Here is a 26,655-nt window from a genome sequence, read left to right on the forward strand (position 1 = left end):
GGTGATAAGACAAAAATATTTCATTTTAGTCATAGTTTTATTAAAAAAGACTTGCAAATTTCAGACAGCATACTGCAAAAATATACAAACAATTACTTTATGTCAGATAATGCTGGCTCTAATGAACCAGCAAATTTTTTATTATACATGCATGGCAAAAAAAAAAAAAAAAATAAAGTGAAAATAAAATACCTGCACTTGGGAAAGCATGGAATACAAATATCATTACAACCATTAGTTTCCTATACACGATTCTACCTATCTACCTCAGTGGAGCTTTATTATTGTCACTCCCACCTAAGATTTACTGATGCATATTACCTGCCAGGTACATGCACTTTTTGTCTTTTATAACAGGTGCTTTATATATCAATTACAGAGTAAAACACCGGTTTCACACCTATTTCTTCCTTTCTCATTGGTAGTTAATTCTTCCTCCTTGTGCTACACCTAATAGAGAAGTGAAGGCTGGTGGTCAGTGGTCCTATGCTGGCTGGAACATACGGTTTCCCTGCCCCAGGGGTGCTCAGCCCCACAGCTTGTGCAATTTGACTATCGCCCTTGAACGAATGTCCCCTATTTTCTTACAGGAGGTAAACATCAATGCCATTTCGAAGGATAAAGTATATACACAATTTTATTCAATACTTTATATTATGCTACAAATATGTACAATTTCAATAATAAATTAAGAATAAATGAACGAAATAAGTACGAAGACAGTTCATAGACACCACGTTGCTCAATGACATTTTTCTGCCTTCATTTCTAAGAGGTCGTGTGATCCAAGATTCCAGATTGTCCTCTTGTTAAAAAAATTGGGGCAGCATGCATGAAATGAGGAGTTTCACAGCCTCTAAGCCGCAGGAAGATGTTTGCTAACAGTAGAAATGCTGAAGGGGATCAATCACAATCAAGAAGAGTTGATAAACATTTGTACAATATGTACAAAACTCTGCAGAAATTCTTTAATGTTCTTTTCCTCCAGTTCCTCACATTCTTTGCATCCTGTTTCAGTTATATTCTAGTGAATAAGAAGAAAGGATTAGATTGCAAAGACTACTATATCCCTTTCCTGGGAATATCACATCATTTGAACCATACAGTGAGGTCTTGAGACATAAAAACTTTGGCACATTAATGTCATATTTGGAAAAACCACTGGAAAAAACTGGGAGATCTGGTTTAGGCTTATTTTTCCTATAATGGGCTAAGGACATTGGAGAAGTAAGCCATGTCTATCAGACCATGGACTTCCTGCTTAGAGCCCTTCAGTAGTTTCTGATCATCTACCCCATAAAGACTATGCCTCCCTTGCATGGGACACAGGCCCTCCTTAAGGGGTTCCTCACCTGTTTCTTTCACCTGTCCCCACCACCTCCAATGACATACCCTAAGTACAATGAGCTCATGCCTTTACCCCCACGTACACATCATGCTATTAGATGCCCCACTGCCTTTGTTCTTCTCTCTGCATATTCCACACTTGCTATTTTAGCTACCACTACTCAGGCTGAGATTACTCAGGTCCTATCTCCATTAGGAAGGCATTCCTAAACCTAGGAGTTCCCCAGGTTGGGCTAAATGTTCCATCTTTACATTCTCAGAACTCTCCCTCATATATCAATCATATCATATCATATCATATCATACCATATATTGATATTAGGGAGTTTTTTGATTTTTATACCACTAGTCTCTAGGCTTTTCTAAGAGCACAAGGCCATATATTTTTGTTTCCCTAGCCTTTAGCATAAGGCCTAGCACATAGTATTCCCCCAGTCATTGCTGGTTGAACTAAACTATTTAGGTGAATACCACAAATTGTAATTCAAACACCGTTTCATGGATAACTAGAATATTCCAAATGTAGTAATCACAAATAAACTACTTAGAGATCATCCAAACCAGGAAAGCTGTACCAGCAGAAATCAAAATTAGACTTTATGTCCATTAAGCACTTGAAATTCAGATTCACCAACATTTATCAAGCACATACTCTATGCCAGGGACTGTCATATTCTATGTAGCGCTGTCCTATTTGAAAATAATCATGTCAGATAGCAAGGCAGAGATATTACACGATGCATCTCAGTTGACATAACCAGTGAAATGCTCTACATCCAGCTCTTCTGACTGCAATCTTGCCAGCTCCTTCTACTACACGTGCTACACATACCAGGCCATGATGACGGTGACTGTGAACATGCACATTGAATATTCTACCAATAACAGAGAGGTAACCTATCACAAGAGTATTTTAAACATCAGTATAGGCATTTCATAAATATATTAAGTGTCTAGAATATGCCCGGCATTGTTCTGGGAGCCGGGATACAGCTCTAAAACACACACACATATACACAGACACACAGAAATACCTGCCCCTTAAACACTGACATTCTAGTAGGGAAAAGCAGACAAGTAAGTAAAATGTCAGATAGTGAGGCATGCAGAGAAGGGGACAGGGTGTGGGGGTGGATTGCAACTGTGAAGAGGTGACATCACGGAGAAGGAGACATTTAAGCAAAGACCTTAAAGCAACCTGGCATTTTTAGAGCAGTTCAGGGTGTCCAGCCCTACTCGCTCAGAGGGTCTTGGAACATTCAGTTTCCTCTGCCTGTTAAACATACTTCCCCAGATAGGAGGCTCATTCCCTCATGTCTTTCCAAATGTCAGCTTAGCAGGTAAACCTCTAAAATAGAACCCCAGCCCTCTTACCTGCCTTCTTTTTGGCCACTGATTTAATAAATAACTGAGTCATTATTCATTTCCTTTTGCTTGCTTTATTTATGATTTACGTTTTACTTATGTCCCTTAAGAGCAGAGACCATGTGTGTTTTTTCACTTCTGTTATCCTGAAGGCCTACAACACGGCCTCAAAAGTATATGTTAAACTCATGAATTACTGTTATGCCTTCTTTGTTGGTAAAACTTCCTTCTATCCACTCTGGCCACTAGTGTTTTGCCATGAAAACCATCATTCTTTTACTTCAGGGCCTTTGCCCAGCTCACCCTCAGGCCTGCTGTGGGAGTCCCTCGCATTTTCTCTCCTAGAACCATACTTCTCGTGGTGCATGGCAAGGCCCAAATTCTACTTGAATTTTTAATATTTTTATTAGTATCTTCTTGTGGCATTTGTCCTTCCAGTGGATAAGAAGAAGACCTCCCCTGAAGCGAAGCCGCTTGGGTATGAATCCGGCTCCCCATTTTACCAGCTGTGTGGACTGGAGGAAGTGATTCAAGCCCTTGGTGCTCCGATTTCTTCAACCTTAAAACAAAAACAAGGAGGGGCACCTGGGCAGCTCATTTGGTTAAGAGTCTGACTCTTGATCTCGGCTCAGGTCGTGATCTCACAGTTCATGAGTTGGAGCCCCACATCGGGCTCTGTGCTGGCTGTGTGGAGCCTGCTTGGGATTCTGTCTCTCCCTCTTTCTCCCCCTTCCCCTCGTGCATTCTCTCTCTCTCAAAATAAATAAATAAACTTAAAAAAAAAAACAGAAACAAGGGTAACTCACAGATTTATTGTGAGGATGTAATGAATCACCGTTTAAGCCTCAAAGAACAGTGTCTGGCATAGAGTAATTACTGAATAAATGTAAATTGCTATTATTGATGCTAAACACTTAACCATGTAATTAGACCGATGTCTATCCACTGCACCTGGTGATAAACACCTTGGGGCCAACGACCTCACTGGTTCATCACTGTCACTCTAGCACAAAAGGGCCTGCAATCACGCAGTAAATGTTTGTTGAATGAATACACTGATAGACCACTTTAGGATTTTGGACACACGACTGATGGTGCCAGTTCTGAAGGTCACTCCGCTGGCATTAACTCCCTCTCCCGAGTGCCTCTTCGGACAATCTGCTTGTTCATTACATCCAGCTAATGACTTCTCCCAACCAAGACATAAACATCCGATATAGCTCTGTATGACTATTGGGTAACTCACCCTGTTAGAAGATAAACCGCTGTTTGCTAGGATAATAATGTTTTCTACTGTTTGATGAATGGTCTCATTTTTGGACTCAAGCGAAATAACATGTAACTCCAGGAGAAAGCACTTCATCGCTGTTACTTTGCAATTGGGCTAAAAAAAGAGTTACAAAGAATCACTTTGAAAAAAAAATTATCTTTCCATTATGCACTTTTACATAGATGCAATTTTGATTTTTTTAAAAAGTTAATCCAAATATTTTATAAAGAAACACAAAACCCCTAAGAAGTTTTACACAGGAGGCAATTTTTTGCTTTGTTTTGTTTTTAAATCAAAACCAAAACAAACGGACAATAAAACAATCTAAAAAGATGGCAATAGTATACAGAAGAAAGAACACAAAGCTAGAAAACATGGAAATAACAGGCCACTTTTTCTCAATGAGAGCATTTCCTCCTTGTAAAAGGGTAGTAATACCAGCCTGAGACTCTCAAAACATTAGTATAGATAGTCTGCTAAACGAATTTTTAGAATCAGCCTGTACTGTTAATATCTGAAACAGTGACAGCTGCTGGCCATGCTAGTTCCATAAGTCCCAGAGCTCCAGGGGCAGAAGAAATCCGAAGAAATTTATTAGAAAAATCAGGGTAGGGGTACTGCCCATTCACGGGCTGGCCACATCAGAAAGGTACCTTTCAGATACCACAAAAAATATGTTTCCCACAATAGTGACTTTAACAAAATCCCCAACTTAAAAGAAAAGAAGCATTAATGATCATCTGGGGATGTGACCATGGATTGTCTGACTTTAGGTTCTCACTGCCTTGTACAGTGCCTGGGATCCTACAGGCACTTCTAGAATGCTTATGGAATGGATGAAAGGAGGAGGGAACACACCCACATGCCTGGCATTGGCCATATTCCTTATCTCCCACAGCAGCTGCTCAGGATTGCAAGGGTAAATACCATCCCCACAGATAGGTAGGTAGATAAAATAATAAATAAAACTGAGGCTCATAAATGTTCAGTGACTTCTTAGGCAACGCACCTAGGAAGTGGCTGAATCAGAGTTTACATCTAAATTTCAACCTCAGCTTCTTTCTATAAGCCATGAGTTACAAGGTTATCTTCTTGCAAAAAAAAGCAATCTCAGGATGCTGAGTTTGGGTGGTTACCTGACTGCTCTCTACTTTGAAAGAAAAATGGAAAACATACTAAAGCCTAAGGAGGAAGACAATGTCTATGTGTAGCACCACTATCCAAGGGGTTGATGAATATCTGGTTTTTCTAGCTTGTGGTGAAGCCCTCTTCCCAAAGCTGAAAAAGCCTTCACAGGTGCAAATTCTTCCATTTCAGAGAAGTTCTAATTGAGCAATCACAGAGAGTGGACTCACTGTTCTCCTCACACACAACATAGAGTTTGTTTTCCATGAGGTGAAGAAGTTGGGGATTTGTTTCTTGTTTTTTAGTAGCCAACCCAGAGGGAAAGAACAGCAACATAGCTAAAATTATACATACCTTAGGCAATGTCAGTGTATTAATGAAACAAGTTCAAGATCATTTTTTAATTCTGATAGGTTTTATGAGTTGTGTTTATTTCTTTTCTCACATCGAGAGTAACTGGCCAGAATTCTTTTCTGACAATTGTAGAGATTTATGCAAAATGTGGAACATGAGTGCATTTAAGCAATTTGTAGAAAATATAATTAAGCGTGGAAATACACTCCAGGACTGGAAACAAGGGCTATGGCGGACAGCTTTAAATTGAATCCATTAACCTGATTTTTGCACTTAATTGCATCATGATCTAATTGCATCATAAAATATGTAATATATTTTGTTTGACATTGATGGAAAAGGCTGTTTTATATTTTGATTTGGTACCATTATGAAAATAGCATCTATGTAAGCTCTTTGTCCCCGAGTCCCACAACCTCAACAATTACTTACAAAATGCATTGATTGCATGTTGTCAGAACACAACAAAAGTTAGACTTAAAAACTATACATTCTTCAGTAAGTTTATGAAAATATGCTTCTTCAACTTTTGAAAACTGGAAAATATAACAATTTTCAAAAAAAAATAAACTCTACTCACATGAACATCACTTTCAGTATATAAAGTGGCATCGATATGCAAGGACTGAAAGGAAACAAAATTAGATAATATGAAAAATTATGACCTGCTTTAGATATAGTGAAAACAACTTACTGAACATTTTAAACTTTTTAAATTACATTTTTTTTTAATTTTGAGATAATTTCAGTTTCATATGCAATTGTAAGAGAAAGTGTAGAGAGATCCCACAAACCCTTCACCATTCCTCAGTGGGAATATTCTGAATGCCATAGTACAATACCATAACCAGGAAACTGACGCTCATATGATCCACCCACCTTGTTGAGATTTCACCAGTTCCCTGTGTACTGATGTGGCTATGTAGTTCTACTCAGTTTTACCAGATGTGTAAATTCATGTAACCACCTCCACAGTTAAGGCACAGAACAGTTCCATCACCATTAAAATCCTCCTCCCACACTTTCATAGCCCAAACCACCTTTCTCCCTACACATTCCACCCCCCACTTTCTAATCCCTGGCACCCACTTCTCTCTTCTCCATTCCTATATCACTTCAAGAATGTTATGTAAGTGGAATCATATAGTACATAACCTTTTGAGACTGGCTTTTTGAAAAACTTAATAGACTATTCTTTGAGCAGTTGTAGGTTTCTGGAACATGAGAAGAAAGTACAGAAATTTCCCAAACTTCCTTGTCCCCCTGCACAGTTTCTTCTATTATTAGTATCTTGCATTAGCGTGGTACATCTATTACAATTGATGAACCAATACTGATACATCTGTAACAAAAGTTCGTAGATTACATTAGGATTCACTCTTAGTGTTGTATATTCTATGAATTTTAACCATATATAATGACATGTATCCACCATTACAGTATCACACAAAATAGTTTTATTATAAAAATCACCTGTGCTCCATCTATTCATCTCTCCCTTTCCTCTAACACCTGGAAACCACTGATGTTTTTACTATATCCATATGACGTTCTTATCCATTGGATACATTCTGCATCCATTGGATATTCTTATCCATTGGACATTCTTATCAAATGGATACATTCTGTATCCAATCTTGCAGAATGTCATAGAGTTGGAACCACATGTAGCCTTTTTAGATTGGCTTTTTTCACTCAGTGATATATTTTTAAGGTTTCTCCATGTCTTTTCATGTCCAGAAGCTCATTTCTTTTTATTGCTGAATAATATTCTATTGTATGGATGTACCTCTGTTAGCTTATTCAGACTGGCTTTTTTTCACACAGCATAATACTTTAGAGAGCCATCCAACTTGTTGTATCAGTAATTTTTCCTTTTATTTGCTCAGTATTATTCCATGATTAATGTACCACAGTTTATTCATCTGTTCAAGGGCATTTGGGCTGTTTTCAGTTTTTAGCTATTATAGATAAAGGTCTATGAACGTACATGTGCCTGTTTTCCTGTGGAGGTAAGTTTTCATTTCTCTGATATAAATGTTCAAGAGTGCACCTGTTGGATCACATGGCAAATGTGTTTTATATTGGTGGCAAATTTGTTTTATAAAAAACACCCAATCTATTTTAGAGTAGCTATAAAATGTTACATTCTCATCAGACATATGTGTGATCCAGTTTCTCCACATCCTTGCCAGCATTTAGCATTATTACTTTTAATTTAAATATTCTTACAAGAGTATAGTGATATGTCATTGTCGTTTTAATCTGCAACCTCTAAATAATATGCAGCAATTTATGGGCACTTTCTTCCAGAAAAAAGTCTTGGAGTGATTTATAATTTCTTCCTTTCTAATCTGCCCACGTTTAGTTCTTGTTCTTGCCTTGCCAATTTACCTAAAGTTCCAACACTGTTTTGAATAAGAGTAGTGAGAGGTGACATATTTGCCTTGTTTCTAATCTCAGCAGAAAAACATTCAGTCTTTACCCATTATGTATGATGTTAGCTCTAAGTTTTTTGTACATGCTTGGTATCAAGTTGAAAAAGTTACTTCTCTATTTCTGGTTTGCTGAGAAATCTTACTAGGAATAGGTATATTTTAAAATGCTATTTCTCCATCAATTGATCTAATCATATAGTCTACTTTAGCCTGTTGATAACGTGGATTACATTGACTGATTTCCCAATATTAAGCAGGTCTTGCGTATGTGGAAACAATCCCTTTGGTCATGGTGTGTAATTTTTTTTAATACACTGGTGGATTTTATTTGCTAATATTTTATTGAGAATTTTGCATCTAAGTCATTAGAAGTATTTTCTGCTTTCTCTTTTGGTACTGTCTTTGGTTTTAGCATCTGGGTAATACTTGCCTCCTAATATGAGTTAGAAGATGTTCTTCTATTTTTGGAAGTTATTGTAAAATTGGTGTTAATTCTTCTTTAAGTGTTTGGTAGAACACTCCAGTGAAACCAGCTAGGCGTAGGGATTCATTTGGGGGAGTTCTTTTTGGCGAATTCAGTGTCTTTAATACTTATAGTAGTTTGAGGATTGTTTATTTCATCTTTGTTAAATTTTGGTAGTTTGTGTTTTTGAGGAATTGGTCCATTTCTTCCAAATTGTCAAATTTAGAGAATAAAGTTGTTTATAGTTTTTCTTTATTATCCTTTTAATGTCTGCAGATTCTGTAGTGATAGTCTCTAATTTCAGTCCTGATATTAATGGTTTATATCATCTCTCTTTTAATCTTTGTCAGTCCTGCTGGAAGTTTATCAATTTTACTGATTTTTTCCCCTAATAATGAGCATCATGTTTCATCAAGTTTCTCTATTGTTTTCCTGATTTCAATTTCATTATTTTCTGCCCTTATATTTACTTTTTATTTCCTTCTGCTTGTGTTAGGTTTATTTTGCTCTTCTCTCTCCAGTTTTTTGAGGTGGGAACTTGCATAGTTGATCCAAGATCTTTCCTTTTTCCTAATATAATCACTTAGCTTTACAAATTTCCCTCTCAGTAATGCTTTACCTGAATATTACAGATCTTGATATGTTGTATTTTCATTTTCATTCAGTTCTATGTACTTTTTTTATATCCTTTGAGACTTAATCTTTGACCTATGGAATACTTAGAAGTATTATTATTTAATTTTCAAGCGTTTGGAGACTTTCCTGCTATATTTATATAATTGACTTCTACTTTATTCCACTGTGGTCAGAGAACATACTCTGCATGATTGCAATTCTGATGAATTTGTTAAAGTTTGTTTTATGGCCCGTGATATGTTTAGCCTTGGTGAATCGTGCCTGAAAAAAATACTAATTCCCTGTTGGTGGGTGAAAGGTTTCATCTATTGTTGGCTGACTGTGTTGTCCAGTTCTTCTATATCCTTTTTGATTCTCTGTCCAGTGATTCATTTGTTACTTAGGAAGTGGTAAAGTCCTCCACTATAATTGTGAATGTGCTTTTTCTCCTTTCAGTTTGATTCGTTTTTGCTTCTTGCCTTGTCAGGCTCTGTCATTGAGTGTACACATTTAAGATCACATTTTCCTGGTGGATTGATCTCTTACCATTTTGAAATGTACCTCTTGATTCTAGTATTTTTACTTGCTGTGAAGTCTACTTTATCTGATATTAATATAACTACTTCTGATTTTTAAAAATTACTGTGTGCATGTGCATCAGCTTCCTAAAGCTATTGCAATTAAGTATCAAAATGAGAGCTTAAAACAAAAATAATTTATTCTCTTACAGCTTTGGAAGCTAAAGGTCCAAAATCAAGATGTCAGTAGGGCCATGCTCCCTCCAAAGGTTCTAGAACAATCCTTATTTACCTCTCCCAAGTCTCTAGTGGCTCCTGGCAATCTTGGGCCTCCTGTGGCTTATAGCTGCATCATTCTGGCCTTCTTTGGCTTGTAGCTGCCTCCAATTTCACATGGCCTTCTTCCCTGTGAGTCTATGTTCTGACCTCTTCTTGTAAGGACAGCTAGACATTGGAGTTAAGGCCCAACCCACCCCAGTATGACTTCATCTTAACTAATTATATTTGCAAAGACCCTATTTCCAAATAAGTTCACCTTCTGAGTTTTCCAGTAGACATGACTTTTTTATGGGGGGGGAGGGGCACTATTCAAACCATTATAATATGGTATATTTTTTTCTCTTTTCAATTTCAACCTACTTATGCCACTGTGTTTGAAGTAGTATTATTTAATTTCCAGTTGTAGACAGCAAAATAGCAAAATGTGGTTGGTGTTTTGTTATCAATTTGGCCAATCTCCCTCCTTTACTGTATTCTGTTTCTCCTCCCTTTTGAGATGTTAATGATAGGAATGTTGAACCTTTTATTATCCCAAAGATCCCTGAGGCTTTTTTTCCCCCCACAGTCTGTTTTCTATTACTCTATCTTCAAGTTCACTGCCTTTCCTCTGTCACAGTCATCCCGCTCATGAGTTTCTCCAGTTTGTTTTGTATTTCAGTTATTGTATTTTTCAGTTCTGTCATTTTCATTTGGTTCCTTTTACATATTGTATTTCTTTGCTAAGACTTCATTTTATCCAGTTGTTTTCAAGGGTATGTGTAATTGCTTGGTACATTTTTATGATGGCTGCTTTAAAATCCTTGTCAAATAATTCTAACATCTAAACCATCTCCATTTCAAAGTCTATTTCAGAGACTTTTCTCATTCCAGTTGTGTTTTTCCTGCTTCTTGGTACAATGAGCGATTTTCAGCTGTATTCTGATATTTTAGCTTTATGTTAGGAGACCCTGGTTCCATCTAAACCTTCTATTTTAGCATACAGCCACCCTGTTTGGGTTGAGGCTCTGACTTACATATATTTGCTGTGGTTCCCATGACGATTTAGTTTTCAGAATCTTTGCGGTGCTAACTTGAAATGCTCAGTTCACCAGATGCCCCTGGGATGCCCACTGGCCCCTGCTGTGTCACCCAAGGGGTGGAGGACAATTCTCTTGGCCAATTGTCAGTGGGACTCCTGTTTTCCTCCCCCTGCTAGTTCTGCCAGGCCAGCTGGTGTCTCTAGGTGAGAGACGGGGTTCTCTGGCCACAGGACAGAGAGCTCTTCCCTGGGCCAGGCCATCCCCCTTGCAAGTGCCTCCAGGCTGCCAGGTTTCTTTGGTAGGAGAAGGGAGTCTCTGGCCTGTGGTGATAGAGAGCTCTTCATATTGGGCCACTTATAAATTGAGTTTTAAAGATAATTACGATCCGAAAATTGTTAAGTAAAAGCATTGAAGGTTTTACCAGGCTCATGAATTTCTACAAAAATATTGCTTCAAGTGAGATTTCATTAAGACTGACAGCGAAACACAGGGAGAGGCATACTCCACAGCAATCATACCAGATAGCTTATGGAAAAATGAGTACTCACTTGAATAAGCTTGTCAATTATTTTCAAATCACTTATTACATCCTGCCAGTTTGCCTCTGTTTTAGGAAGACCTGCACTGATACAGCTGAAAGCAAAACCAAAGAGCAAAACATTTTGAATAAGCATAATACTGGCTTGATGAATACATAGGCAAAAGAGCAATCAAGATTTTCTTATTCTGATCAGTGAAAAGATAAGTGTTATCCTTGCCTTTGTGCATTCAACAGCTTTGGAGATGAATATAAACGCAGAATATACAGTACAATCCCTTAACACTTTAGATTAATTTAAGGGCTGACCAACTGGGATTGGAGAAAAACCTAATTTGGAAGGATAACTATAAATAACCTGGTGCAATTTATCACAATGGAAAACACACAGCACGTAATGTGTGGTAGTGCTCAGTAAATGTTTTTGAATAAACTGCTGATATTCTTTAAGTAGAAGATCCATCAGACTTTTCATTCTATTAAATTGGTGCAATTCTTTATATATATATATACACACACACATATATATACATATATATTTTTTAATTTTTTTAACATTTATTTATATATATATATACACACACATATATATATACATATATATTTTAATTTTTTTTAACATTTATTTATTTTTGAGGCAGAGAGACAGAGCATGAACAGGGGAGGGTCAGAGAGAGAGGCAGACACAGAATCTGAAACAGGCTCCAGGCTGTGAGCTGTCAGCACAGAGCCCGATGCGGGGCTCGAAATCACAGACCGTGAGATCACGACCTGAGCCGAAGTTGGACGCTTAACTGACTGAGCCACACAGGCGCCCGTACATATTTTTTAATGTTTATTTATTACTGAGAGAGAAAGACACAGGGCACGAGTGTAGGGAGGGGCAGAGAAAGAGAGAGACACAGAATCTGAAGCAGGCTCCAGGCTCTGAACTATCAGCACAGAGCCTGACACTGGGCTTAAACTCACAAACCACCAGATCATGACCTGAGCCCAAGTCAGACGTTTAATGGACTAAGCCACCCAGGTGCCCCAGGTGTGATTCTTAAAATAAGCAATAATCACTTTCATGGAATGACTTTGATAGTAAATATTCTTTACTATAGATTCAACATGCACCTTGCACATTGCTCATGCTACGACTACGCTTGCCCTAGCTTCCTTCATAAATATCACAGACATGAGCCAAATCTAGTCTTGAATGATCATATACTTACTCATTTTGGTAACACTGAAATTTAACATCAGGACAAAAGACTCATCATACATTGACCAAGTGACTGTGGAATGATTCTTCAAACTTCAGGAACCAATAGCTGCTCCCTGATGGATCTTGTACAGAAGCAAGATAGCCAATACTAATTTTTCCTGTGAGCAAAGATGCACTACACACATCCACAGCTCCCCACACCAGGAGGGCATCAGTAAGGGAAAGTGAGCTGGGAGTCATACTACATAACTACAGGTTGGGTACTTTGGGCCAACTGTGTACAGAGTGTTAGCTGCATCTAAGAAAGAAGAAGAAAGTTAATAAAGCACAGAAATGTCTGAATGTTTATGAAGAGGAAAAACAAAAGGCTTAAATAAAGAAATGTTTCCAATTGAGGGAGGATAAGGTTCAAAGGACAGGAGACTTCAGTGCCAGGGATAGATAACAAAGTAACACGAATAAGCCCTCAGTATCTATTTTTTATGTTGTGAAAATCATGTAAGATGTGAATAAGGAATGTACTTCCAAGTTTAGGTAAATATTAAGAGATCCAGTTTATTGGAAGGGTATAACACTTAGCTGGGATATTAGCAGAATGTAGAAATGTTCAAGTGGGTGTTAACCAAACTTCCTCTGAGTGTTCATAATCTGCCCTCTATTGTTCCCATATACTTAGAGCCTAAGGATTTAAGCAAACTGGACATAAACCAATTTAATAGAGAATATGCTGAGTAACAATGATCATGGCCATTAACATGATGATATTTAGGCTGAAAGATAAAATTACCTCAAAATGAAGACAGGAATGCAAGCTTCAGTTAAAAAATGGCTGTTCAGAAGTAAACACAAGTAGCACTGGATGGAAGTACTTCTCAAATATGGTTTCTGAAAAACAGAATCATATGCAAAGCAGTTAAAACATGTTTAGTTAAAAAAATGATATACATTTAAAATGATATTTTATCATGTTGTAGGTTCCAGGAGGTAAATTGATCAAAACTTCAGAATTAATGCTCTCTATTAGAATTAATGAAGCTAGAATTTATCTTTCTTCCTTTCTCCCTCCTGCCACCTCTGTCTCCTATGTCCAAAATTACTTACTATATATTTTTCCAGATGCATTTCAATGACGATAATTTTAAGAAAATTACCATATTACTAATCTATGTATATACTAACATCACTACTTACTTTGTTTCTATTATCCTTATTCTCCTCATATTTTTTTTTCCTTTTTAATAATTCAACATATATTTTTTGTTTGTTTGTTCTTAATTCTCTATGGCATGTTCATTTTTTTTTCTTTGGATGTCATTGAAAATAGTTACAGACCCAACTAAAGATACTCTGTGCCATCCTAACAAGTGATACATAATAATTTTTCTTGGTGATTTAGGGAAATATTCATCTTAGAACTTCTCAGAGTTTTGATATGTTTGCCTGCCTCTTTCACACTGTCAAAGCCTTTACAGTTTCAGAGAGCCCTTGAACCACTAAGAATCTGTTTCATTTAGTCTACATTGAAAGGATGAATAATACCTAGACCTTGGCATCAAAGACTACACTATTCATTGAGTAGATGAAAATTCAAAGAACAAAACAGGGTGAGAAAAGTGAAATGATACATTTACAATGGCATGAAGAGCCCATCAGGGTGTTAGTAGAGTTCAAATACCTATTCCACTTACTTTCAAAATAAGAATAGTCCACACATGAATAGACCCCTGGGACACAACAAGATCTTTGGAGAATTGTCATATAACTTATCATGAAGTATCTGAGACTCAAGTGATCCTTTTGAAAAGTCCATATACTATCTCTACTAATTTTCCTTACCGAAATTCTCATTACTCAATGCCAGAGTAAATCCTTAAGTGTTGAAGAAGAGCTGGCTATGACAGTGGGATTCCAGCAGCCATCCATCCAGAATACTTCCTACAATACAATCGAGGGTAAGGAATTAAAAACATGGTGGACTAGTGAGGAAAAGGACTAGTGAGGAAAAGGAAGGAAGGGAATTAATATTCACTGAGCACTTACTTTTTCATGGGCACTCATCAGTCACTTAATATATACATCACTTTTAAATTATTTTTTAAGTTTATTTATTTATTTTTGAGAAAGGGACAGAAAGAGTGAGCAGCGTGGGGCACAGAGATAGAGAGGGAGACAGAGAATCCCAAGCAGGCTCTGCACTGTCAGCACAGAGCCCAATGTGGGGCTTGAACTCACAAACTGTGAGACCATGACCTAAGCTGAAACCAAGAGTCGGACCTTTACCCCACTGAGCCACCCAAGCGCCTCTATACACATCACCTTTAATCCTCACAACAATCCTACGGGGTGGGGTTACCAGCATTTGGGTAAACTGCCCAGGCCCCAGAGCAAGTCCAAGACCACCAGGATTTGAGACCAGGTCTGTCTGAAGACAAAGCCCAAACACTTTCCACCATAGTATGTTCTTGAATTGGCAAATTCCAAAGTTGCATATTTACTTAGTAACCAGTAGAAGTCACCAAATACCTGGCTTCATATAAACCACTGACTGTTAATTTAATTTACAACAGAAGTATCTACTTCTACAGACATTGAACAGCTGTTTTCAGTCTTTGAAATAAATCACTGTTAATTGAAATGTTATTTGAGAATTTCATAAGTAACAAATTCTATTTTTTCTAATTCAAGGCAATGAAGAATGTGAGGTTTATACAGTCCCATATTCAACTCCATTTTATTAAAGTAAAGATTAAAACTAAGACATATAAAATATAAACAATTATTTTTGCCATCCTTTAAAAATAGTATGTATTTGTTGACCTCTCCACAAAAATCAAAATCTGCTCTGCCCCTGACATAAATATTCATTGCAATTAAGTTTTGTAAACTCAATTAATTAAATTATTTTATTTTTCACATGACTGTTTTATGATATATGATGTATAAATCTTTATTATTTTAATGTTTTATTTATTTTTGACAGAGAGAGTGCACACACACATGCATAAGGGGGGGGTGAAGCAGAGAGAAAGAGAGAGACAGAGGATCCAAAGCAGGCTCCAGGCTCTGTGCTGACAGCAATGAGCCTGACAAGGGGCTTGAACTCATGAACCGTGAGATCATGACCTGAGCCGAAGTCGGACGCTCAACCGACTGAGCCACCCAGGCACCCCCGATGTAAAAAACTTTAAAAGAAAAACTAGTATTTACCTACATGTTAAATAAGACACTATGAGACTACATTCAACAGGAATGCCTCTTTTTCAATAACATATTAAATTGAGTCCTCCTGTTACATATGACCTGAATCGTATGTATGATTTTAATTAAAACAAACTCTCCTTATTCCTCTCAACCAATAATCATTCTCTTTGCCTGTATTATCTCAATGCTTCAAGTTTTTACAAAACTTCACAGTTATCTCATAATTGTCCAAAGCCTCTTAAATTCCTTCCATCTTTTTGAGTTATGGTATCCCAAACTTCACATTGGTCAAATAACAGTATCTATTGACCTGGGACTGAGCGGTACTGAGGGTGACGGAGGTGTGAATAAGGCCTTGGGAAACTACTGCAGTAAGCAATGAGGATTTCACTCCTGGGCTTTTGCGGCAGCTCATCTCCCCACGTGCAGGGTGTCTGACCCTTACCAGTGTGGCAGTGGACTTGCACTGCCCCGCCCAACCACCTCCAACTGGCATAGGTCAAGGAGACTAAGTGCTGTGCTCAGAATGCTCCTACCAAGCATGGTGGAATGCAGCAGAAAACCACATCAAAAGCTTCAAGCAAAATAATGTTAATAGAGACCAATGGAGGGGAAAAGGAAACTTTTACAGCCTTGCCACCAACAAAAGAACTGATGTGGTTTCCTAGGCTAAGAGCAAAAAATCTGGCTTTCAAAGCAGCTTTGGAAGCATTCAACCTGCCACGTACTAGTGCTGTGGACCAGTAATTTTACTAAAATATGTGTGAGTGCAAGCATGCACGTGTGTGGGTCAAAAATCAGTGTGGATCTTAAAAACTGAAAAGGTAGAATACCCTATTCCTTTCTCTTTAGCCAGGACTCAATGTTAACTATTAATATAATTAATATTAATGACGGTAATATTATAATATGTATTGCTTACCTAGTGCTTTCGGTTTATAACATTATTTCCTATACAGTACTACATTCAATCCTGGCAATATCTTATAGCAAAAGACAATTACTCTTATTTTACAGTGACGAAATTGAGGTTCTGAGAGGTTAAATGACTTGCTTCAGGTAAATGTCATGCATGTGGCCATGAAAATCTACCTCACAATCCAAGTTGGGCAGAAGGAGGAGGGATGCAAGAAACTGAGAAGTGTAAGCCCCTTAATATAGGAAGTAGCTGGGGCACCTGGGTGGCTCAGATGGCTGAGCATCTGACTCTTGGTTTTGGCTCAAGTCATGATCTTGGTGGTTTGTGGGTTCAAGCCCCACATCCGGCTCTGCTCTGGCAGCGCAGAGCCTGCTTGGAATTCTCTCTCTCTCTCCTCTCTCTCTGCCCCTTCCCTGCTCTCTCTCTCTATCTCAAAATCAACAAACATTTAAAAATATATACATATGTGAATAATAAAAATATATATGTGAATATATATATATATATATATATATATATATATATATATATAATAAAAAGCCCTGCTCTCTAACAGTTTAAAAACAGGTCTTTAAAATTTCTTGTGTGAAACAGAATTCAAGTTTTTCCACATCCATTATTCCATGTGATTCTCACAAAACACTTGCTAAAAGTGGCTGAAACCAGGTTAATTACTTTCTGAGAAGGCAAATCTAGGTATGAAATAAATTATCCACTTCCCTTTATGTCATATTTTTGGAGAACTGGGAAAGCAGTGTTTAATCCTGGCGTACTAATGGCATATGGTCACGAAATGTCCTCACAATCAGCGTCTTTGGTTTGCCCTTCATTCAACTGGGTGCACGACTCCAGGAAAAAAAGAAGGACTAAATCCCAGCCTACACCCAAGTTGCTCACAAAGTTTGAGCAGGAAATTTTTTTGCGATCTTGTGATTGGGTGTCACTGCAGGGTGGCTGTTGACCTTATGGTGGCACTGCAAAGCTAGCAGGATGTCACTGCCCAGGGGTAAGACATTGGGAAGAGTTGACAAATCAACACAGCTGGGCAGCTCTAAGAGCTCTAATTCCAGAGTGACTTGTGGAAAATAATTGTGCACATCTTGCATTCCATACCAACATTGTAGTCCTTCCCGGTGAGGAAATATAACCTAATGCACTTCCGTTTGGCCTTGTTTTATTCTGTTTCTTTATTTACTCGCCTTGTCACACATTTAAAGTAAATTTAAAAAGGCTTAGCACAAAAGAAGAATTATAAGTATTGGTTAATTTGGTAAACACATTAATCTGTTCACTCAAAAAAAAAAACAAAAAAACTAAAAGTGAGGGCAAACCGACGTTGCGTGCTCCTGGAGAATATAAAGAATGGAAGACAGCATTGCTGCCCCTTATGCATTTAGTAAATATTTACTGAGTACTTACTATGTGCTAGACATTTCTCTATGACCTTGGGATACATCAATCAATGCAGAGGACAGAGAACCTTGATTTTAGGGGGAAAGAGACCATTTGTAACATACATAAACTAGTTAATTATATATTTGATTAGAGAGAGGTAAGTGATATAGGGAAAAGAAAACACAAAGTAAGGCAAGAAGGATGTGGTCGCAATTTTGAATAGGTGACCAGGATAGAGTTCAGCGAGAATAAAATCACATCAGAGATGTAAAGGCAGGAAGGGAATGCACCCTAATACACCCAAGTAAAGAGCATTTGAGGCACCCAGAAGAGCTAGATCAAAGGCACATTGACACCTGCATGTCTGTGAGTCTGAGGATCAGAAAAGAGGCTGAGGGAGCGAACAAGGCAGAGCATAGTCTGAGATGGGGTCAGAAAGGTGGACAGGGAGGGGTGGCTCAGACTGTGCCCTTTCAGCCACTCTACACTCTAAGGATCTGAAGTGAGAAGTCACTGCAGCATTTTGGGCAAATAACTGATACCCTCTGAATGACGTTTTAAGCAATCTGTCTTGGCCCCTGTGTTAAGGACAGGCAAGGATGGAAGCAGAGGTCCTGAGACTACAGGAATGCAGGTGACACACAGTGGTGGCTGCAGTGTGCGGGGTGGCAGTAGAGACAGGGACATGTAGTTGGAGTCAGGAAACATTTATATGACAGAACCAACAGGATTTCCTGACAGACTGGATGTGGGCCATAAGAGAACAAACTACTCCCAAGTCTTTTGCCCTGAGCCCCTGAGATCTGAAGCTGCCGTAAACTGAAACGAGATGGACTGTGGGCCGAACAGATGCTCTGAAAGGAGGGGTCGTATCAGGAGTTTTCATTTTGGACATGTGGAATTTGTGAGAGGCCAAGTGCACAGTCACACAGAAATGTCAAACGGGCCGTTGGATGCAAGAATCTTGAGTTCGGGCAAGTGGTTTGAGCCTGAAATCGATATAGAGCTCATGATGCTGGTGGACTTCACAGAGGGAAAGGTAGAGAAGAGGACCAAACCTGAGCCAAGGTATTTCAATATTAATTAGTTGGCGGGGGGGGGGGGGGCGCAGAGGGGGAGAAGGGCCAGCAAAGAAAATCTCAAAGGGAAGACCAGTGAAAGGGGGGAAAAAGGAGAGAGTGTGATGTTCTAGAAATCAATGAGAATTATATCCCGGACAAGAAATGACAATCACGTCAAAGGTGCTGAGAGTTCAAAGAAGATACAGATTAAGCCCTGACCAGTGAGCTTGTAACCTGGGGGTCATGGGTGACTCCGACAAGAGCACTCTCAGCAGAGTGATGGAGACAGAAGCCTGCCTGAAACGGACTGAGGAGAAAGTAGGAGGAAAGAATTTATGAAATGCTAAGTACAGGCAACGTTTTGCAGAATACTGCTCCAAAAGGGAGAACAAAAGATGGTGGTAATAGGTATTAGAAGGTAGAGATGTGCTGAGGGAAAAATCGAGGATGTTAGTGGGAAAAAGGACCATTGCCAGGACCATTGCCAGATGATGTTCTTGAAAAGTCAGGCAAGGATGAGAAAGGAATTTCATGCACAAGTGGGGCGGTGGCTAGGTCACCTGTTGTCATGGAAGGAAGGCTGAGGGTCAAGGTGGTGCAATAGCTAGGTGGTAGATAACTGTGTTGGTATATGTCCTCCACTACTGCTTCAATATTCTCAATGAATCAGGATAAAAAGTCATTAGCAGCCAGTGAGGACAGGGAAGGTGTTGGGTTGAGGACAGAGGAAAATATATGACAGAGGAGAATGACGAATGTAAGTACGGTATGAGAGCCATGCCTATTGGAAGGAAGTCCATGGCCATGAATGGTCAGAGAGTAAGATTCATCAGCATGTGCGTGTTTTCTGCAGCCACATTAAACTGCAAGGATCAGGCAGGCCTGCCGTAGGTGGAGAACTGGATTTGATCATGGTCATGTATGCCAGCAAGCACAAACAAGAGAGAGGCAAGGAACTTGAGGTTATGTGAGAAAGTACAATGGAGATATGGCCAGAAAATCTAAGTTTTTGTTTTTACTGTAAGACTTCATGGAGGAAGTGTTCCTGGAATCATACCTTAAAGAATGATTAGATTTTAGGGGCGCCTGGGTGGCTCAGTCGGTTGAGTGTCCGACTTCAGCTCAGGTCATGATCTCACAGTCATGAGATGAAGTCCTGCATCAGGCTCTGCACTGGGCATGGACCCTGCTTAAGACTCTCTCCATCTCCCCCTGTCCGTCCCCTGCACATGCTCTCCTTCTCTCTCTCTCAAAAAAAAGGACCTAATAAACATTAAACTCTAAATTAGCACTGTCCAACAGAACTATAATGCAAGTTACACATGTACTTTAAAATTCTCTAGAAACCACATTAAAAAAGTAAAAAAAAAAAAGTGGAATTAATTTTAATTATATGTTTTATTTTATTTACCCCAATATATTAAAAATATAAACATTTCAATATGTAAACAACATAAAAATAATGAGATATTTTATATAAGGTTTCATACTAAGTCTTTGACTCCAGTTCTACACTTACGACATGTCTCGATTCAGACTGGCCACATTTCTAGTACTATCCATAGCTACATGTGGCTAGTGCTGCCATATTGACAGTGCAGCTCTATACTATTCATATCTTCTCACATGTCCTAATTTTTATGAAGTCACGTATATTTTGCATGCACTTTGAACCAGTGTATTCAAACTCTCTAGCATTATTTTCCCCTGAATACTGTAGATATACATGTCACGTGTATTTAGATGTTGCATGCATTACGTATACTTAAATATGTAGGGGCTCCTGGGTGGCTCAGTCGGTTAAGTGTCCGACTTCAGCTCGGGTCATGATCTCGCGGTCCGTGAGTTCGAGCCCCGCATCGGGCTCTGTGCAGACCGCTCAGAGCCTGGAGCCTGTTTCAGATTCTGTGTCTCCCTCTCTCTCTGACCCTCTCCCATTTATGCTCTGTCTCTCTCTGTCTCAAAAATAAATAAATGTTAAAAAAAAATAAAAAAAAAAAAAAGAATGATTAGAGTTTAGATGTGAGTAAAGACAGAGAGACAACATTCTAGGTTAGGTAGAGGAAAGGGCCTGAACAAGGACATACGCACACAAGTGTAGTGTGTATTCAGAGGAAAATGTGTCATTTGATAATAGTGTGAAAGCAGTGATAAGGAAGAATGGACAAAACTGTTGTGAGTATATAAAGCAGGGATTGCCAAACATGTTCTCTAAAGGGACATATGTCAGCCTTTGTCTTACATTCTCAGTCACAACTACTTAAGCCTGCTATGATAGTGGGAAAACAGCCATAGATGATGTATGAATGAATGCATTCAGAACAGACAGTTGGTGAATTTGGCCCACAGGCTATCGTTTACAGACCTCTGACTCCTGGGGATCTCTTAATCAGTCCCAATTGGAATACAGCTGAGAAAGCAGTATGTTTAAACGTCTCAAATTGTCCTACCATTAACGGTACCAGCATTTTTTTCAGTAATTGCTTTTTAGCTGTTTTCAATAGACACTAATATGAAACTTTCAAATATGAAATTACATTAAACACAATCTATGTTCAATATTAAAGCTTTAAAAAACACCCAATTTGGACTATGTTACTGTGGGTTCCTTTTTTTTTTTTTTTGAGAGTGAGAGAGCGAGGGAAAGGGGCAAAGGGACAGAAGGAATCTTAAGCAGGCTCCATACTCAGCACAGAGCCCAATGCAGGGCTCGATGCCACAACCCTGGGATCATGATCTGAGCCAAAATCAAGAGTCAGACGCTCAACTGATGGGGCACCTAGGTGGCTCAGTTAGTTAAGTGGCCGACTCTTGATTTCGGCTCAGGTCATAATCTCACAGTTCCTGAGATCAAGCCCTGCATTGGGCTTTGTGCTTAAAGCGTGGAGCCTGCTTCAGATCCTCTGTCTCCCTCTTTCTGCCCCTACCCCACTCAAGCTCTTGCTCCCTACCCCCCTCTCTCAAAAATAAATAAAATTTAAAAAAATTATTTTTTAAAGTCAGACACCCAACTGAAGGAGCCACCTGGGTGCCCCACATAAGGTCACTACTTTGACTTTTAAAAATTAATTCATATACGATCTGAAGTTGGTATTTAATTCTCTCATAAGGCCACACATCATGTTAACAGAGCCTGTAAATCTCACAATTTATCAAAATAACAAAATAAATGATTAAGATGTTTCTTCTTTTAAAAATACTATTTCATATAAGGTTTACAAAGTACATATTTTCAATATATATTTTCAATTAAACAATGGTTAAGTTTTCGGGAATACTTAAGACAAGACAAATTGCTGGGACGCCTGGGTGGCGCAGTCGGTTAAGCGTCCGACTTCAGCCAGGTCACAGTCTCGCGGTCCGTGAGTTCGAGCCCCGCATCGGGCTCTGGGCTGATGGCTCAGAGCCTGGAGCCTGTTTCCGATTCTGTGTCTCCCTCTCTCTCTGCCCCTCCCCCGTTCATGCTCTGTCTCTCTCTGTCCCAAAAATAAATAAACGTTGAAAAAAAAAAAATTAAAAAAAAAAAACAAAAAAACAAGACAAATTGCTTAATTATAGTGAAAAGCTTCTAAAGCAAATCACAACCATTTACATGCCTATACTGCCAAGGACAAAGGCAGTGATAAAATCTGGACACCTTAGTTACCATGACTACTCAAAAAACATTAATTAAATAGATGGTATAAAAAATGAATATAGAAACACTTCAGGTAGTTTATCATCTAACAAAGACGATGGTACGTAAATGTAGCTGGACGGCATATACGCTCATACCACTCTATGATCATAGTTCCATGTAGCAATATGTTCATGTGCTTTTTTTTTTATTATTTGGTGCAAATGTTCTTGAAAAATGTGTTGTGTGTTTTTGAAAAATGGTAGCTAGTATAATTCTCTAGAGCAGGTATAATGGACAGCTTGCCCAGAATAGCACAGCTATAATATTTAACCTACTGCCTAGGAATAGGTAATGAGATCTGTTCCTCTACCCCACTTTCCAAAAGTACTGCATTCAGAACGCTTGGGAAAGGTGAAGAAATTCTCCCAAACCAGAGCACAAAAGGAAAAATATGGAAATTATGAGCTAGATCTAGAAATTCCAACATAGTACTGAAGCAGAACTCCAGAAAGAGCAAAGAGAATAGAGAGCAAGAATTAATTACAAAATGATTTTTACAAATTCTACAGAGTTGGAAAAGGACTCTAGCTTTTACATTGAAGGGACATAAAAAGCATAGATAAAAAAATGTGGTATTTTTAATTTAAACTCTCTAATTCCAGGATAAAGAAAACCACGCTAATAGTATTCATGGAGCAAAACCAAGCTACTTTAAACACAAGAATCAGAATGAATCTGATTAAATCTGGTACTTAAAAGACAATAGAACCAACCTTCAAACTTTAATGGAAAATGGACTTGAACCTAAGAAGGTATTAAAGAAAGAGGGAAAAAATACTGTTTCATAACAATATCTTAGAAAATGTAAGATCCACAGAATGTGAAAAAATAGTGTGAAAATGTATTTTGGGAAAATAAAAATGTCCAAAAAATAGAAAAAGATGTGGGATGTAAAAATAGGAAGCATAAAACAAATAACATTTATATTTGGGTCTAAATAATGGCACCATTCTTCTGAAGTATGTGGTTTTTTACCTACTTTATTCATTCATTTATTTTGCAAAAATGTGAGATCCTTGGGGCACCTGGGTGGCTCAGTCAGTTAAGCTTCCGACTTCAGCTCAGTTCATGATCTCATGATTATTGGATTCAGGCCGTGCTGGGCTCTGTGCTGACAGCTCAGAGCCTGGAGCCTGCTTCAGATTCTGTGTCTCCCTCTCTTTCTGCCCCTCCCCTGCTTGTGCTCTTTCTCTCTCTCAAAAATAAATATTAAAAAAAGTAAAAATAAAAATAAAATGTGAGATCTTTGTGGTTAAAAACCCTATTTATCTTGTCCATTACGTACCTCCAACACATAAAAGCACACTAGGTACATAATAAGCACATATTCTATGTTTGTTGGATTTGATTTTTCATTTGTTTGCAATTACATTGTTCTTGTCCTCACAACCCTCAACCTCTTCACTGCACTTGCTTCTTCATCCAGATGTCCCAGTTAGTCACTGTAATAGTATGCTAGATGGCATCCTAAATTCCCTCCACGTTTCATCTTTCTGCTATTTTTATTTTGCTAATTTCAAATTACAAGCTACAAAGCACTGCTGGAAAAAATGCACCATTATAACTTCTTGAGAACTTCTGCTGGGCCTTTTCTACATCTAGCCAATAATCTCTCGCTCTCCCTGACATTCTCCACCACTTTTAAAACCCACTTTATTGAGGTATAATTTCAACATAATAAAAAACACCTATTTTAGGTATACAGTATGCAGGATTTTAACAATTGTATACATCTTAAAATCACCATGGCAACCCTAAAACACATAGATAGAAAACATATACATATAATCACACAAATTGCCTTCAAGCCCCTTTACAGTCACTCTATTCCCAACCCCAATACCAGGTAACTATTGACCTAATATGTACTTTCCCAAATAGTGATGCGGAAGGAAAAGTACAGATAATCTCTGTGGGAAAAGAAGAGGAAGTAAACACATGCTAGGATCATTATTTACTTACAGAACATAAAACACATTCATGGTGAGTAACTACAAAACAATCAAGATAAAAGCTTACTACAGAAAAAAAATACCTAAATATATATTATCATTAAAATTTCCAAACCCCGCCCCTCCCCCCAAAAAAAGGAAAATAAGGCAATGAAAACTTGAAGAATCTAACAGAAGACAGCGGAGGCAGAAAAGGAAAAAAAAATAGAGGAAGTATAGTAAAAAATACAGAGTAAAGTGGCAGTAGTACGTCTAAATATACAAGCGTATCCCTCCACACATGCAATGTGATAAAATTGTGATATGTGATAAAAACTACACCTGCTTCCTGAAAGAACAGACACTGAGACTGAGTTTAAAAAGTAGAGAGACAGAAAGACAGATGAATGTTAAAATATGCTATTTATAACAAAAGGAACAAAAATAAAATGGCACAAAAAGCTTGAAAATGAAAGAACAAAAAATGATATGCTTAAGCCAATATGATTATAGTAATAATAAATTATGGAAAAATTAGAATTCAAGTGGCAAGTACTAAGCAACACAAAGGCTGATACACATGGATAAAAGTTATAATCTTCAAAATATATAATAATCATGAACCTTTATGCACCTAATAACATGGTTATAAATTGTATAAAGGAAAAACTAATAGAAAAACAAGGGGTTATTATAGATTTTAGGACATTTTTCAGAAATTTAAATATGAAAATGAGTAGGCCTATGGTCTGTGGTGTGCAAGTAAGCTGGTTCTTTAAAACAAACAAACAAACAAACAAACAAAACACTGATATGTAGCATTTGCCAATTTCTGATGTGGAAAATACCCAATCATTCTGATTTCAAGCCACCAATGGTTTAACAACTAGTTCATTAAATGCCTGACTAGCCGCTCACTTTCACAAGCCAATTAGAACTGTTTTCAGCAAACCATTGCCTATGGTGAAATTTAAAAGCAGAATGAATAATGTTTCATGTTGTACATAGGTCTTTTAGATTAAATAGATATAGATAGATGAAAACATTCTATCCTACAGAATAGCACATAAAATACTCATAAAAGTTGTCCATGACCTAGATCTAAAATGTCCATGTGCCAGACCTAAAACAAAGCCTCAAAAATTATAAAAATCTGAAAGCATATATGCCACATTATATGATCACAAACCAATAAACGTTGGATTACTGAATGGAATCATATTGAATTACAATAATATTAGTAACTTTGAATTAAAATCAATAATAAAAGAAAAGAAAAATTCTAAAATCTGCCCACTAAAAAATGTAAAATGATACTTTTAAATAATGCTAGTATAAAAGATAAAGTCAATATGAAAAGTACACTTCATTAAAAAAAACTGGGGGCACCAAAATCTGATACCAATACTAAATAATAGTATCTCAAAAAAGAAAATTATATGGCAATCTCTTGTGAACACAGATGCAATTTTCCAAAATAAAAAATTAACCAATTCAGGGGTGCCTGGGTGGCTCTGTCAGTTAAGTGTCTGACTGTTGACCTCAGTTCAGGTCTTGATCTCAGTCGTGAGTTCAAGCCTCTCATTGGGCTCCATGATGGGCATGAAGCCTACTTAAAAAAAAAAAAAAAATTAACAAATTCATCAAGCAGTGTTTTAACAGAGTACAATTAAACGACTAAGTAGATTTCATTTTTGAATTGAAAGGATGATTAACATCGGGAAGTTTATCAGTGTACTTGCTATATTAAGACATTAAAGGAGAAAAGTCATGTGGTTGCCTTCATAGACAGGACAAAACTCAGCATAAATTCCTAAAATAAAAAATGTCAAAATATTCTCCAACTGATAAAGACTATTTAATACAAACCCGCAGGATTCCTATCTGGGGCCATTTTCACTGTAGGTACAGAACAAGGAGGCACACAA

General features: G+C 37.8%; 1 protein-coding gene across 3 annotated transcripts in view; it reads right to left on the reverse strand.

Annotated features, from left to right (window-relative positions):
• Window positions 1-621: 621 nt before the first annotated feature.
• The window catches only part of IL15 (interleukin 15), an 80,077-nt gene continuing 54,043 nt past the window's right edge, over window positions 622-26,655 (reverse strand). For all 3 annotated transcript variants that reach the window (XM_015073623.3, XM_015073624.3, XM_053216927.1), the window contains exons 2-7: window positions 14,378-14,476; window positions 13,329-13,426; window positions 11,342-11,426; window positions 6,042-6,086; window positions 3,959-4,096; window positions 622-1,024 (exon numbers count right to left, since the gene is read on the reverse strand). In XM_015073623.3, coding sequence (XP_014929109.1) covers window positions 914-1,024; window positions 3,959-4,096; window positions 6,042-6,086; window positions 11,342-11,426; window positions 13,329-13,426; window positions 14,378-14,389 — 489 coding nt within the window. In that variant the 5' untranslated portion in view covers window positions 14,390-14,476 and the 3' untranslated portion in view covers window positions 622-913. The remainder of the gene's footprint in view (window positions 1,025-3,958; window positions 4,097-6,041; window positions 6,087-11,341; window positions 11,427-13,328; window positions 13,427-14,377; window positions 14,477-26,655) is intronic.

Source organism: Acinonyx jubatus, chromosome B1 (genome assembly GCF_027475565.1).
Source record: "Acinonyx jubatus isolate Ajub_Pintada_27869175 chromosome B1, VMU_Ajub_asm_v1.0, whole genome shotgun sequence".
Lineage (NCBI taxonomy): Eukaryota > Metazoa > Chordata > Mammalia > Carnivora > Felidae > Acinonyx > Acinonyx jubatus.